This window comes from Salmo salar, chromosome ssa09, assembly GCF_905237065.1.
Source record: "Salmo salar chromosome ssa09, Ssal_v3.1, whole genome shotgun sequence".
NCBI classification, from domain to species: Eukaryota; Metazoa; Chordata; class Actinopteri; order Salmoniformes; family Salmonidae; genus Salmo; species Salmo salar.
The window spans coordinates 98,713,413-98,729,861 of NC_059450.1; the positions used below are offsets into that span (position 1 = coordinate 98,713,413).

The following is a 16,449-nucleotide window of genomic DNA, read 5'->3' on the forward strand; positions in this document are numbered from 1 at the left end:
CCCGCCCGTTCCCCAGACCTGAATCCAATTGAGCACATCTGGGACATCATGTCTCGCTCCATCCACCAACGCCACGTTGCACCACAGACTGTCCAGGAGTTGGCGGATGCTTTAGTCCAGGTCTGGGAGGAGATCCATCAGGAGACCATCCGCCACCTCATCAGGAGCATGCCCGGGCGTTGTAGGGAGGTCCTACAGGCACGTGGAGGCCACACACACTACTGAGCCTCATTTTGACTTGTTTTAAGGACATTACATCAAAGTTGGATCAGCCTGTAGTGTGGTTTTCCACTTTAATTTTGAGTGTGACTCTAAATTGGATTTCCATTGATTCTTTTTGTGTGATTTTGTTGTCAGCACATTCAACTATGTAAAGAAAGTATTTAATAAGATTATTTCTTTCATTCAGATCTAGGATGTGTTATTTTAGTGTTCCCTTTATTTTTTTGAGCAGTGTATATAGCTAGGTCCGGTCAAAAGTAGTGTACTAACACCTTTTTGTTCCCTTTTATCTTTCTTCCAGACCAATCGCACTTGTCCAATCTGCCGGGCGGACGCGTCAGAGGTGCACCGCGAGGTGGAGTGACTGATACCCAGGCTTTGAGATCTTTGATTGGAAAGCAGCACAAAACTAAACCCACGGAGCCTGTCTTAGCGCCTGCCTGGGACCTCCTGCCACCTACCCTCCCTGCTTCCTGCGGCCTCCTGCCAACACTCCTGCCTGCTTCCTGCGGCCTCCTGCTACCTACCCTGCCTGCGGCCTCCTGCCACCTACCCTGCCTGCTTCCTGCCACCACTCCTGCCTGCTTCCTGCGGCCTCCTGCCACCACTCCTGCCTGCTTCCTGCGGCCTCCTGCCACCACTTCTATCTGCTTCCTGCGGCCTCTTGCCACCACTCCTGCCTGCGGCCTCCTGCCACCTACCCTGCCTGCGGCCTCCTGCCACCTACCCTGCCTGCTTCCTGCCACTACTCCTGCCTGCTTCCTGCGGCCTCCTGCCACCACTCCTGCCTGCTTCCTGCGGCCTCCTGCCACCTCTCCTGCCCCACCTCAACAACAATAAGCAATCTAAGATTGTATGATTGGAGCCCCTTCCCCCGGTCGTTCCTCTGCTGTGCTTCTACTGCTGCGTCTGATGAAAAGCTACTGCCTACCATAGCCTCATAGCCAGAGTTGTCCAGTCAGTCTGTCTGCCTGGGATAGCCATTGATCCACCACCTCGATCTGCTCCTCTGCCTGCCCCAAGTGTTGCAGATTCCAAAGATGTGACCTACCGTATGTTGTTATTGTCGTAGGGCTTTTACGTTTACAAGGTTTTTCCTTTTTGTTATCTTGTGGTTCTTGGTTAGTTCTTTGCGACAGATGGGAGATGGTGATGACGGGGGGATGTGGGGTGAGGGCCTGGTGGAGTGGAGAGGCGTCACACATTGTTCAATCAGCAGACCAATAATGGAAATACTTCAACACGGTTAAAACTGTAGGAGACCATTCCACTGGCTTGGAGAAGCCTGGTTGACTGACCGTCATAGTACTGTAGGAGACTAGACCATTCCACTGGCTTGGGAGGAGAAGCCTGGCTGACTGACCGTCATAGATGCATGTTTGTGTAGGTGACTGATGGGCAAAGTGACCTGTCAATAATGTATGTTTTGCAATAATGTATTGATGATTTCAATAGTTCGTTACCTTTTGTGTTCTTTTTCAATCTGCTAATGCTATTGTGAAAATATGACTTGTTGTGGTTAAAATTAGCCTGAGGTTATGGACACATCTGGCACTGAGAATGATGGTCCACCACCGACCTGTTGGAGATATATCCGCTCCTCTACGCCCTGTTGTTCCACACTGTGATACAACTGACTGGATGGATGGAGGAGGAGAATATGCTGTGGAGTTTACCTTTTTGTTCTGGTGAAGGGGAAGGTCCTCAGATCGGCCCCCAGAGAGAGAGGAGAGGAGGGGGACAAAGCACTGCCTGTCTGTGAAGTCATCTGCCCTTTCTGCAAATTAACCACATCCATCCTCCTCGCCAGCCTTGGCCCTGTGTGAGTGCCGGGCCGGCTGTATCTCAGGCAGCGCTGAGGGGGTTGCATAAACTGTTGATTCAGACTAGCAATATTTTAATCAAACGTCGCAATTTTAAGGGAAAAAACAACAAGCAAACAAACAAAAACAAGTAATTCTGGCTCACCCAGCGAGGGGCACCCGGGGGTGTGTAGGAAATGTGTCTGCTGCACCTCTGCATCGGTGTGGGGGGGGGGGGGTAGGAAATGTCTGCTGCATCGGTGAGGGGGCCAGGATGGGGCCTTCACTACCCCAGTATCACCCACGCTAACTGTGGAGCTTGCTGCAGACAGCAGTATGTGCAATGAGTGATGGGTTTTAACACGGACATTATTCTTCCTGTTTTTTGGAAGAACCAGGCATTTATTTGTTTGAGCCAAATATTCAATATTATATATATACTCTTTCAAGATTTCAGATCTGCCTTCAAGACCTTGACAAGCACAAACCCTATTTACTTACTAATCTTTAAAAAATCCCTTTGTCATTTCCACTTGTTTTTAAGAGTATAATTTTTAAATGGTATTATTTATTGGTTTTAGCTATCTTAGAGACAACATGTTAAAGGACAAGGTCAGAGCACTAACATGGAAGCGTGTGGTTAAATGGTATGTGTTCTATTCCAAAAGGCAACTTAACTTGGTCAGGTCTTGTTGTTAGGCCGTGCTAACTAATGGGTGTTGTAAAAGATTCATGTTGTATGCTGCATAGCTTCAGTGTGAAAAGCTTCTCGATAATCGTCTTGTTTTGAAGACAAAAGAATGTTATAACTCCCTGTTGTAAACATCTCTAGTGACCTGACAAGACAGACACTCTGGCTTTGTCCCAGCTGAGCTGACTACTTTTTACAGTGATGATCAGGACAGGAAGGGGGGAGTGGTGTTTGGTAGAGTGATACACTGTTAGACATCTATAGGTTTGCGTCCCAAATGGTACCCTAAGTAGTGCACTACTTTTGACCAGGGCCCGTAGGAACTAGTGCACTACTTTTGACCAGGGCCCATAGGGGCTAGTGCACTATATAGGGAATAGAATGCCATTTGGGTCTCTGTGTTTATCTTTGACTTCCAAAAGGGAATGTTGTTGGGGTGTTCAAAAAATGTTTTTAAATTAAAAGTTAGTCCGGGTGTTTTTTTTGTAAGTGTTGTGTGAGTAGGGTGGACTCCTTTCTATTCCCAACTACCCCAATAAGCACTGCGAGGCAGATGTACCATTTCGGATGGACATTTTGCTTTCTTGTGTAAAAGGACCTTGCCATGTTTTCTATAGCGAATGTGAGTCTCTTTGTGACGTGTGTGTTACCACCTTTTAAAGAAGAAGAAAAAAAGCCATCTTGATGAATTTAAAGTAAAAACCCACAGCTTTGAGAGTTAATCTGTGTACATATCTGTCCGCTGGCATATATTGTGAGTTTGAAACAACAACAAAAAACAAAAAAAAAATCACTCAGGGCCTCTCAGTATATAAGAATAAAGGAAAACAATCTGTTCTAATTTGACAGATGCCATGAAAATATTGGTGTTGGATTTGAATTTTCTTGGTTGTTTTCCTCAGGCCTTGCATATTTTTAATGTAATCAATTAAAATACGTTTTTTTTGCCAGAGTAGTGGATATTTCATCATATAATTACAAATTTAGTTTGTGTTCTTGAACAACCACGCGACGTACAGACATGCATAGTTACATAAAGTTTGTGATCCCATTTTAAAACATGCCATTGACGCACACTATCCTACCTAAAAACTACAAGGTGTTTGCATGATTAAAAAAAAATTATAAAAAAAAAATAAAAACCAATTTTGTGTATTTCCAGTGAAAGATATCTAGCCATGGGGGACGGTGGACTATTTAAACGGTGCTCAATATGCATGCATGTCTTACCAGGTCCCAACTGGTTTTTAGCTAGCTCTAGTTGGCTTCGGGTCCGTTCTTCAGATGGTGGAGTTACGTTACTGCTCAGCTGATAACTGCCATGCATTGTACTGCACACATTTGTAACCCAACAGATTGACTACTAGATTTTATTTTGCTTTATAAAAAGTTTTTTTTTTTTTTTTTTTTAAGTTGCCTGGACTTGGAACTGGGGAGAAATCCAGGATTTTAAAGTTGTTTTGGTTATATGTCTGCTATGTTGTTATTGCCTCAGATAATAAACATGTCTAGAACCTAGTTAACTGAAAGCCATAGTGAAAATGCATTCTGATCTGATTTAGGTATGATGCTGTTTTGACATGAGGATCGGATCAGATGGATTCTTAGAACATGTTGCTATGCTAATAGCCTTTAAAAAAGTCAGTTACATTTTTAAAGAAGATTTGTTTGTCAAATGAATAACCTAACTCTCAATGTAGATTTGACATCTAGATACCAGTTGGAGGCTGCTGAGGGGAGAACAGCTCGTAATTATTTCTGGAACGGAGTGTAAATGGAATGGAATCAAAGACATGGTAACGTGTTTCATACCATTCCGCTGATTTACGCTCCAGCAATTACAGCAAGCCCATCCTCCCTAATTAAGGTCCCACCAACCTCCTGTGTTACCTTTTATTCACTTATTAAAACATTAGTGCCATGGTTTGGCGGGGGGTTAAACATTATTTGGCAGGTTTTAATGACCATATTGTGATTTTTTTCTTCTGTCCCAAATACCAGAAAACCTCATGTACCTTCAAAACATAAAATTTGAAATAGAATCTTGTAGTCTTTCTGTGATCCAATTAATGAATAATCTCACAGCTTGTGTGGTGCAAAAGGGAGATTTTTTTTTTTTTTATATAAAATGCTGTTCCAATAATAAATCAGCTAAAATAATTTTATTTTGGATTTTATTTCTTTGTGTCATAGATTCACTGTTTTCCCAATGATGTGTTGCTGTGGTGAGAATAGTGGTCTGTTTTACTGCTCCCTCCAGCTTCTAGGGGGGCTCCCACCCAACAGGCCAGGGGCATTAGAAACAACAGATGTTTGGCTTTGGTACTTGCACATTTTACAGTTACCTCATTTTTGCCATGTTTGGATTTGAAAAAATGTAAATGCTTATATATATAAATAGGGAAAAGGTTCTGAATGCTATAATGTTTTCATTCCATTGAAATCCTTGTTTGTAGCATTTAACTAGTTAGTGTATTATATATACACACACACCTGTATACTGATTGACATTTTTCAGATTTGTACTTTTTTAAAAGGAAAAGTTGCTAGTTCTGCTTTACCGAGTCGTGCGATCATATTTTTTTTAATAGTTGTGGCTGATTTTGAGAGTAGTTAACTAATAAATGTATGATGTATACCAATATTAAATGTGTCCTTGCCTGTTTTCACTGTAATCACCATTAGAAGTTGTCATGAATGCCAGGATTGAGTCCCATATAGCTCCCTATAGTGTCCTCTTTTTGACCAGAGCCCTAGGCTCTCGTACTGCAGAGAAAAGGAATGTGATGTCTAGTATTTTGAGACTACATCAACAAAAGTATGTGGACACCTGCTCGTCGAACATCTCATTCCAAAATCATGGGCATTAATATGGAGTTGGTCCCTCCTTTGCTGCTATAAACAGCCTCCACTCTACTGGGAAGGCTTTCCACTAGATGTTGGTTCATTACTGCGGGGACTTGCTTCCATTCAGCCACAAGAGTATTAGTGATGTTGGGCGATTAGTCCTGGCTCACAGTCAGCGTTCCAATTCATCCCAAAGGTGTTCGATGGGAATCTGTTCAGGGCAGTCAAGTTCTTCCACACCGATCTTCACAAACCATTTCTGTATGGACCTCACGTGGTGCACAGGGGCATTGTCATGCTGAAACAGGAAAAGGCCTTCCCCAAACTGGTACCACAAAGTTGGAAGCACAGAATTGTCTAGAATGTCATTGTATGCTGTAGCATTAAGATTTCCCTTCACTGGAACTAAAGGGCCCGAACCATGAAAAACATCCCCCCTTTACCAAACTTTACAGTTGTCACTGCATTGGGGCAGGTAGCGTTCTCCTGGCATCCGCCACATCAAGATTCGTCCGTCAGACTGCTAGATGGTGAAGCGTGATTCATCACTCCAGAGAACATGTTTCCACGGCTCCAGAGTCCAATGGCAGCGAGCTTTACACCACTCCAGCCGACGCTTGGCATTGCGCATGGTGATCGTAGGCAGGTATGCGGCTGCTCGGCCATGGAAACCCATTTCATGAAGCTCCCGACGAACAGTTTGTGTGCTGACGTTGCTTCCAGAGGCAGTTTGGAACTCGGGAGTGAGTGTTGCAACTGAGGGCAGACGATTGATACGCGCTTCAGCACTTGGTGGTCCCGTTCTGTTAGCTTGTGTGACTTGCCACTGAGCCGTTGTTGCTCCTAGACGTTTCCACTTACAGTTGACCGCGGGGCAGCTCTAGCAGGGCAGAAATTTGACAAACTGTGGCAACCTATGACGGTGCCATGTTGAAAGTCACTGAGCTCTTCAGTAAGGCCATTCTACTGCCAATGTTTGTCTATGGAGATTGCATTGCGGTGTACTCGATTTTATACACCTGTCAGCAACAGGTGTGGCTGAAATAGCTGAATTTGAAGGGATATCCACATACTTTTGGCTATGTGTATTTACTCAGGTTAGCATAATACATTTGTTTTCCCCACATACCTACAAAAATATTTAAAACTGACACGGCTTCAAGGTGAGCAGAGATTCTGTGAGCTGGTAGGAAGGCTGAGATTTATCAGACCAAGAGAACTGGGGATGGGAAAAGAGCACTGACAACCAGGAATATATTATCAAAACCAACAACATTTTAAAATGTTTAATTTATAGTTGTTGGAAAATGACATCTTAAACATGACCAGCCCATTCTGATGTTGTTACAGGAGAAATAGGCATATATGAATCACCACAGGCAGACTATTATACTAGAGATAGTTAAAGCCACATGTGAAAACTGTGGCCTCTTCCTGTTGAACTGTGTTGTCGTTCTAAACTGCAGGCGGTACGGAAACTCAACCTTTGCTTGTTTGGTCGTCTCAAGACAATTACATTATAGAGTCAACTTTGATTGAAAAAAAAAAAAAAAGTGCTTTTTCAACCTTGTTCTTTAAATATCTAACGTATGTACAGGGAGTTCACATTTCTCTCCTTTTAAAACAACAGTATCCGGTTTGGCCGGTGGGCTAAATTATTTTGGGTTAGAGTTTTTGTTTCATTATTTCAGACAGTGACCCCTAGTGCACAACGGCCATTTCAAAAAAAAAAGAAAAATGGGGGAAGAAACAAGGAAAAAAACAGAACAGCTGATTTCCTCGTGCTGGAGGAGAGGGTTAGCTAGGTGTCAATCGTCCGTGAGGTCCTGAACAAAGAGGACCTCGGAACGGCTGAGGCCGGCCTCTTTGAGGCTGGGAGGGTTGGGCTGCTCCTCCGTGGGAAGGCAGGGCAGAACCCGGCGGGGGAAGTTGGTAACTATCTGGAATTTCTCCGGAGTCTCCTTCAATGAGAACAGGAAGTCGTATATTACCTGGAAACACAAAGGGAGAGATGGGTGTTTTTTGTTGTTGTTGTCAAGACCATAAGTTCCATTGGTATTTGCCAGGGCAGTTAAATCAGACTGTTAAAATGACACTACACATGGAAGAGTGACTAGGAGTTTGCTGTGTAGAACTGGGAGTCAAGGCTCCACTGGTAGTCAACAGTTAAAATGCAATCACCTGTACGTTAACTAGAGCAGAGCTGTGTTCGTCCGGTCAGACTGTGTCTTACCGTCAGAGACTGCTGGAAGAGGAACCGCCTCTCTACTCTGGTGTCATTAGGCAGTTTGAAAACTATCTTGACACTGTCAGGGTCGTCTGCTGGGGGCTCGGGGGGAAGACATTCTGACTTGCGCTCCTTCTCTTCGTCCAGCGTCTAAAAAAAAAAACTGAATTAGTTAGCCAACAACACAGGATTAAAAAACATTTTACATGTAGGCAGAGAGAGAAGTTAGAGAGGACAGACAGCGCGGGCAAACAGAGCGCGAGCGAGGAGACAAAAATATTGATAAGACAGAGAAAGAGGAGAAAGTATAAAATAGTCCTCACCCTCCTCCTCCTCTCCTCGGCCAGGACGGTCTGCCGGATCTTCTCCTCCTCCGCCTGGACCTTCTCCTGCTCCTCCCTCTTCCTCCGGTCCTTCTCCTGGTCGGCTCTCAGCGACTCCAGGTAGGCCTCGTCCTGCTGCGCCCGCAACACCTGCGTCTGGTTCCTCTCCTCCCTGGAAGAACACCCCCCCCCCACACACACACACACACACACACACACACACACACACACACACACGTTCCATTAACCTAGTTCCTGAGGTCTAATTCAAATTCCAGGCACACAACATCCATCTCCAGGACCAGAGACGGACGTACGGGAGACATATCCAGGTCCAGAGACAGATGTATGGGAGACGTCATCACACTACGTCTCCAGGACCAGACACCATCTCCACATTATTATTTTTCATATAAGTAAAATAAGAAATCAAACCTGGGTTTCAAATACATAAAATGAAAAAAAAAAAAAAAAGATTCACGTACTCTGAGTTTGTCTGAAGTGCCAGATGGCCCGCTATTGGAATAGATTTTAAAGTATCGGAAACCCAGCTCTGCAACCCAGCTCTGCAACCCAGCTCTGCAAAGTCCCTTACCGCTCCAAGCGTTCAGACATCAGGTAGGTCTGGTTGGCCTCCATTATGAAGGTGAGCTGGTTGAGGAGGTCCTCTGATTGGATGAGCCCCTCCAGACGTCCCACCACTGTCATCTTACGGTCCTTCAACATGATCATGGCCAGGAACGGGTAAGTGTTCTCACGCAGCGCCTGGGACACTGAGGTACAGATACACAGGGGAAAAACAGACACACACCAAACACAGATTAAAACACTGAAATAAAGAGATTCCCCCCTCATATTTTAGAGGACTGACAAATCATCCTAAATTCCCAGCACGGATGATTGACTTATCTTTAACCAGATCAGACTGACTGAAAACACGTCCTCATTTACAGCAACAACAACGAGTAAAGAATTAGGCCAGTTCCTCTTTTTTAAGAATGTATCGCCAGCTCTAGGAGATCTAGATAGTGAAGACACATGCAAGAGTAGACGATGTATACCTCTGTATCCCTCAGGCCTGCTGGTGGAACAGGCCCAGAACAGCATCCTGGTGTTGAGGATGGTCAGGACCTCTTCTGTACATAATGTGGAGCTGGAGGAAGATGGAAACAGAAGCATCATTAATATAAAACAGTGTACACTTCAGGAGAAAATAATTTATACTAATAACGAAGAGGGGGACAACATATGAATCATACCAAGCATGCCACAAATATGGAAACGCGCAAGGAATACCTCCATCCAATCAACTGAATACATATTCAAACCAACAGAACCGGAATTATAACTAGATAAACAAACTACTGATTATTGACAGGTTTCCCTCAAAAAAGGGGGTTTGGTTCTGTTTGTGTGTGTATGTTGGCCTCATGTAAACGGATCATATGTTGTGTTATGGGACCTACCGACAAAACTGGTCTGTATCCTGGTTGTCCTCTCCATGGAGGTAAACTAACAAGTAGCGAAGCTCACGTTTGGCATCATTCAATGCCTACAGGGGGGAAACAAATACAGCACAGTCTATAACACTACCAGCTATCAACCAAGTTACACAGACAGTAGAAGTGGAAAGTTTACATACACTTAGATTGGAGTCATTAAAACTTGTTTTTCAACCACTCCACACATGTTGTTAACAAACTATAGTTTTGGCAAGTCAGGACATCTACTTTGTGCATGACAAGTCATTTTTCCAACAATTGTTTACAGACAGATTATTTCACTGTATCAAAATTCCAGTGGGTCAGAAGTTTACATACACTAAGTTGACTATGCCTTTAAACAGCTTGCTTCTACACCTGCATTGCTTGCTGTTTGGGGTTTTAGGCTGGGTTTCTGTACAGCACTTTGAGATATCAGCTGATGTAAGAAGGGCTATATAAATACATTTGATTTTATAAATTCCAGAAAATATGTCATTGCTTTAGAAGCTTCTGATAGGCTAATTGACATAATTTGAGTCAATTGGAGATGTACCTGTGGATGCATTTCAAGGCCTATCTTCAAACTCAGTACCTCTTTGCTTGACATCATGGGAAAATCAAAAGAAACCAGCCAAGACCTCAGAAGAAAATTGTAGACCTCTACAAGTCTGGTTCATCCTTGGGAGAAATTTCCAAACACCTGAAGGTACCACGTTCATCTGTACAAACAATAGTACGCAAGTAGAAACACCATGGGACCACACAGCTGCCATACCGCTCAGGAAGGAGACGCGTTCTGTCTCCTAGAGATGAACGTACTTTGGTGCGAAAAGTGCAAATCAATCCCAGAACAACAGAAAATGACCTTGTGAAGATGCTGGAGGAAACGGGTACAAAGTATCTATATCCACAGTAAAATGAGTCCTATATCAATATAACCTGAAAGGCCGCTAAGCAAGGAAGAAGCCACTGCTCCAAAACCGCCATAAAAAAGCCAGACCTCGGTTTGCAACTGCACATGGGGACAAAGATTGTACTTTTTAGAGAAATGTCCTCTGGTCTGATGAAACAAAAATAGAACTGTTTGGCCATAATGACCATTGTTATTTTTGGAGGAAAAAGGGGGATGCTTGCAAGCCGAAGAACACCATCCCAACCGTGAAGCACGGGGGTGGCAGCATCATGTTGTGGGGGTGCTTTGCTGCAGGAGGGACTGATGCACTTCACAAAACAGATGGCATCATGAGGGAGGAAAATTATGTGGATATTTTGAAGCAACATCAAGACATCAGTCAGGAAGTTAAAGCTTGGTCGCAAATGGGTCATGACCATAAGCATACATCCAAAGTTGTGGCAAAATGGCTTAAAGGACAACAAAGTAAAGATATTGGAGTGGCCATCACAAAGCCCTGACCTCAATCCTATAGAAAATTTGTGGGCAGAACTGAAAAAGCGTGTGCGAGCAAGGAGGCCTACAAACCTGACTCAGTTACACCAGCTCTGTCAAGAGGAATGGGCCAAAATGTACCCAACTTATTGTGGGAAGCTTGTGGAAGGCTACCCAAAACATTTGACCCAAGTTAAGCCATTTAATGGCAATGCTACCAAATACTAATTGAGTGTATGTAAACTTCTGACCCACTGGGAATGCAATGAAAGAAATAAAAGCTGAAATAAATCACTCTCTACTATTATTTTGACATTTCACATTCTTAAAATAAAGTGGTGATCCTAACTGACCTAAGACAGGGAATTTTTACTAGGATTAAATGTCAGGGATTGTGAAAAACTGAGTTTAAATATATTTCGCTAAGGTGTATGTAAACTTCTGACTTCAACTGTACACCACACACACACACACACACACACACACACACACACACCCCCCTTCAAATTTGTGGATTTGGCTATTTAAGCCACACCTATTGCTGACAGGTGTATAAAAATCAAGCACACAGCCATGCGATCTCCATAGGACAAACATTGGCAGTAGAATGGCCTTACTGAAGAGCTCAGTGACTTTCAACATGGCACCGTCATAGGATGCCACCTTTCCAACAAGTCAGTTATTCAAATTTCTGCCCTGCTAGAACTGCCCTGGTCAACTGTAAGTGCTGTTATTGTGAAGATGAAACGTCTAGAAGCAACAACGGCTCAGCTGCGAAGTGGTAGGCCACACAAGCTGAACGGGAACGCCAAGTGCTGAAGCGCGTAGGAATCATCTGTCCACGACAGCAACTCTCACTACCGAGTTCCAAACTGCCTCTGGAAGCAACCTCAGCACAATAACTATTAGTTGGGAGCTTCATGAAATGGGTTTCCACGGCCGAGCAGCAGCACACAAACCTAAGATCACCATCATGCACAATGCCAAACGTCGGCTGAGGTGGTGTAAAGCTCGCTGCCATTGGACGCTGGAGCAGTGAAAACGCGTTCTCTGGAGTGATGAATCACGCTTCACGGACGAATCTGGGGTTGGCGGATGCCAGGAGAACGCTACCTGCCCGAATGCATAGTGCCAACTGTAAAGTTTGGTGGAGGAGGAATAATGATCTGGGGCTGTTTTCATGGTTCTGGTTCGGGCCCCTTAGTTCCAGTGAATCTTAACGGTACGGAATACAATGACATTCTAGATGATTCTGTGCTTCCAACTTTGTGGCAACAGTTTGGGGAAGGCCCTTTCCTGTTCCAGTATGATAATGTCCTGTGCAAAAAGCGCGTTCCATACAGAAATGGTTTATAGAGACCGGTGTGGAAGAACTTGACTGGCCTGCACAGAGCCCTGACTTCAACCCGATCTAACACCTTTGGGATGAATTGGAACGCTGACTGTGAGCCTAATCGTCCAACATCAGTGGCCGTCCTCACTAATGCTCTTGTGGCTGAATGGAAGCAAGTCCCCGCAGTAATGAACCAACATCTAGTGAAGAGCCTTCCCAGAAGTGTGGAGGCTGTTATAGTAGCAAAGGGGGGGACCAACTCCATATTAATGTTCATGATTTCGGAATGAGATGTTGGACGAGCAGGTGTCCACATACTTTTGTTGATGTAGTGTATGTTCTAAATGGATTGAACCTATATGGATTCTGGAACATTCCACTTCCTTAAAACCATTTAGTCAGTTGTTCAATAAAATAAAACTTGGCGTGTGTCAACTTTTTGCATTCCAATATACTTGTTGTGGATGGTCAAGGTACTATACTAGTATCCCAAATTGAGATTGAAACTGGACTGAGTAACCTGAGTAACATACCTGGCTATATGTTCCCTGGTAAAACACTGGATGCGATCGACCGTACTTCTCTTCAAAACTATGGATGAAGGAGACAACGTCACCCACAGGGTCTGTGACGCGTCCACGAGGGTCTGGCCTGACCCACCGCAGGGCAAACCTGGGAGGAGGGGGAACCAATCAGTCACTTTTACACAGAAACGTCAGGCAGCTCATGTTTATAAACGGGAACTGATGGCCAAATATAGTTTCTTTGTATTACCTAAATATGTCCAGAAGTGTGTAATATGTCAATCTGAAAGGTAGCATTATCATGTAGTAACTCCATCCTATTAATCCCTGAAAAAGTAAGAAAAATACCAGATGAGACATGATGATCAGAACAGTGGAAAGCTGTCTGCTGGATGATTTCAGTTATGGAGTTGATTTCTGTAAACAGGAGGTTGCCCCAACTGTGTATGCGAATGTCATATTGCAGAGTATACCTTTAAAATTGAGATGCAAGAACAATTTACCAGTGACATATGAGCAAAGAGAAGAACACACGAAAGAGAGCGAGAGCGAGTTTGAGAGAATGTGTGTACGTACTCTGGGTTGTGGCCTGGAGACAATATAGCTATACACTCTGTGGTCTGCTGTGTTGACCTGTAAGGGTCTGGATGGCGGAGGGTTAAACACACTAGGAACTCCTTCCTGCTCATTCAGTCTGTCCTGCACCGCAGCCTGGGAACACACACAACAATCATTTGATCTCACCCTGGACAGTAAAGGAAGACTAAAACCATGACCATTTCAAAGAGCAGAGAGATCACGATGAATTTAAGGCAACATTTGTCATGATATATATATATATATATATATATATTTACTGCACTGTATGTAATTCACTCATAACAGTGCAACCACAGAAATTATTGTGCATTGATGACCTGTGTATTTTGTGGTCTTCAAGGCCCACATCAACAAAAAAAGAGCCATTCATGTATTTTGGGGTTGACAGTTCTTACCTCGATGTTCCAATTGTGTTGTTCTAATGTGCGACGACATTGGTCCATAGACTCCAAACCTGTCAAGTCCTGAAATCAAAAAAATATAAAAATAATTATTCTCAGATCTAAACACTAGTGTACACACCACTGGACCAATCTCCAATTGATAGGTGAGAATGCGAAGATGTTAAGATTCAACGAATCCCCTACAGGACATTTCCATATCTTGGGTCTGGATGAAACAGAATGGGGGGGCCTTACTAGGAAACTAACCAGTCATGTGTCCTAACAGTTGTGTGTGATGATAACTCTCAAACCCATCATCCAGCGAACAGTTTAACGAAAGTAACGTTAGCTTTGCTGACCTAGCTAGCCAACTGTCGTCAGCCTAGCTAGCTAGTTGTAAGTAGCTAAAGACAAGTCCTGCAAGATTGAACTAAAGTTCAAAATGTATTTTCCTAATTCACCATACACTGATTGAAATTTGCTGATGTGTTTCTTTTTTTTGGGGGGGGGGGGGGTGTCGGGAACGGACAAGCAATTCATGACAATAGTTTGTAGAGGAAATAATTGGTTTGTTGTTAGATAACGTTAACGGTAGCTGGCTAGTTAGTTAGTTAACCGAGGCGCTAAGGTGGTATCAAAATGATATTGTTAAAAAAGCAGTTTTACACCCATAACGTGATTTATTTTAAACAATTTCCATCATATATCTAAACATACAGTAGTTTATATATAACTCCATATTAATGTATGCCGAATAAAGGTTGACTACCTGAAATTGAAGGAGTTTTTCAGTCTGCGCCTGAGATAATTCCTGCTCCTCTGGCGCCGCCATCTTACCTCGCCAATAGTTACTTGCAGTTTGTGAACGATTCGTTCTTCTTCTTCCTCTGTGATATAATGGCGGTCCGCAAACCAACGTTAGAGGTGCATGGCGCCACCTACTGTGCTGGAGTCTGTGGTCAATCACGGTTTACAACATTTCTAAATCCTCCTACCTAAGTACGTCTGAGAAGAAAAAAAAGAGCCCTACTAACTTATAATAGACCTTTCCTTCCTCATCCCCCCAAATGCCTTCCAAACCCCTCCAACCTCAATCTGTCCCTCTCTTCAACATACTTACAACAATATAACGACACACGCTCCACCGTTAAATCGACCATACACTCCAGACATGAACCATTCACATGCTTGCCAACCAGATGTAATGACGAGTTCAATGTACAATGTCCTAAGCGCAATCGAGCAAACACCACTTCGTCTTTTCTAATCTGACCTTTGAATTTTAGTCCACCGACCTTTCTTTGGAGGGCGTATAAATGCCGGCCCTTGGGCTCAGTGTCCCATCTCTTCTGCCACACATCTATCAAAATGGCTCTGATCTTACATTTGGCCTCACCTCCACCCAGTGGAACATTCATATAAATGATGTCTTGTTTCAAAGCTAACTGGTCTATAATTTCATTCCCTTCCACACCCGAATGTGCTGGGGCCCAGCAGAATCTCACTACTACACCCAGGTCTCTCAATTCTCCATAATAACCTCCAATAGTAGGTCACTCCTATTAGATTTACCAGATGATAAACTATTCAATACAGACAGAGAATTATGAGCATAATATAATTCTAACAGGTTGTACGTGTAACCGGTGTGAAATGGCTAGCTAGTTAGCGGGGTGCGCGCTAATAGCGTTTCAATCGGTGACGTCACTCGCTTTGAGACCTTGAAGTAGTTGTTCCCCTTGCTTTGCAAATGCCCCGGCTTTTGTGGAGTGATGGGTAACGATGCTTCGAGGGTGGCTGTTGTCTATGTGTGCAGAGGGTCCCTGGTACGAGCACAGTTAGGGGCGAGGAGAGGGACTGAAGCAATACTGTTACATACGTCCTCCACCCACTGGAGGGCAACTATTATCGGCAACAGTTCAACTGAGTATGCTTTCTTTAATCTACCAAGGTTAGATCAATAACAGGATCTTGGAGTAACCATGGAGGAACATCCCCTATCACCACAGAAGGGCCAACCTCCAACTCCCTCAAACGACCCTCATCAGCAAGCTTTCCAACTGTCTAACTCAAACCACTGCCTTGTCTATTAGTATATTCCCAACAGTCATCTACTGTATTATTGACTGTATGTTTTGTTTATTCCATGTGTAACTCTGTGTTGTTGTATGTGTCGAACTGCTTTGCTTTATATTGGCCAGGTCGCAGTTGTAAATGAGAACTTGTTCTCAACTAGCCTACCTGGTTAAATAAAGGTTAAATAAAAAATAAATAAGTAAAAAATAAATAAGTAAAAATCTAGAACAGTAGCAGGATGGTCAACCTCACAGCCTTTCAACCTAATGAAGCTAATGACTATTTTATATGCCGTATATCCAAAGGCATCTCACCTGCCTCCACTAGTAAGGCACGCACGGATGGCGATTTAAATGCACCAATACATATTCTTAAATCTAGATACTGGATTCTGTCCAGCTTCTGAAGCCAAGTCTTCGCTGCTGTTCCACAAACTATACATCGTAAATCAATCGTCGTCCTGATCAGAGAGCTCTTTGAATAGCCATCAACGATTGTCTGTCAGCACCCCATTCATAACCCCATTCATAACCAGAGACCGAGCGCATAA

At 43.6% G+C, this 16,449-nt stretch overlaps 2 protein-coding genes across 3 annotated transcripts in view; one reads left to right on the forward strand and one right to left on the reverse strand.

The window, feature by feature from the left end:
* The window catches only part of rnf44 (ring finger protein 44), a 63,377-nt gene extending 58,018 nt beyond the window's left edge, over window positions 1-5,359 (forward strand). For both annotated transcript variants that reach the window (XM_014213354.2, XM_014213356.2), the window contains exon 12: window positions 524-5,359. In XM_014213354.2, coding sequence (XP_014068829.1) covers window positions 524-586 — 63 coding nt within the window. In that variant the 3' untranslated portion in view covers window positions 587-5,359. The remainder of the gene's footprint in view (window positions 1-523) is intronic.
* Window positions 5,360-6,833: 1,474 nt separating this feature from the next.
* Window positions 6,834-14,810, reverse strand: LOC106612308 (FAS-associated factor 2). Its single transcript, XM_014213352.2, has 11 exons — window positions 14,593-14,810; window positions 13,836-13,904; window positions 13,417-13,551; window positions 13,091-13,167; window positions 12,850-12,988; window positions 9,579-9,664; window positions 9,174-9,265; window positions 8,708-8,885; window positions 8,113-8,284; window positions 7,796-7,939; window positions 6,834-7,553 (listed from the first exon to the last, which is right to left on the reverse strand). The coding sequence occupies exons 1-11, from the start codon at window positions 14,653-14,655 to the stop codon at window positions 7,371-7,373; spliced, it is 1,338 nt and encodes a 445-aa protein (XP_014068827.2). The 5' UTR covers window positions 14,656-14,810; the 3' UTR covers window positions 6,834-7,370.
* Window positions 14,811-16,449: the final 1,639 nt, after the last annotated feature.

What these genes read in the sequence shown, in the direction of transcription:
- LOC106612308 (XM_014213352.2), bottom strand. Translation starts at nt 14,655, where the DNA reads ATGGCGGCGCCAGAGGAGCAGGAATTATCTCAGGCGCAGACTGAAAAA. An exon ending in ACACTTCTGGACATATTTAG is followed by an intron (nt 12,989 to 13,090) that starts GTAATACAAAGA and finishes CCCTCCTCCCAG; the next exon opens with GTTTGCCCTGCGGTGGGTCA. An exon ending in CCGAGGAGAGGAGGAGGAGG is followed by an intron (nt 7,940 to 8,112) that starts GTGAGGACTATT and finishes TTTTTTTTTTAG; the next exon opens with ACGCTGGACGAAGAGAAGGA.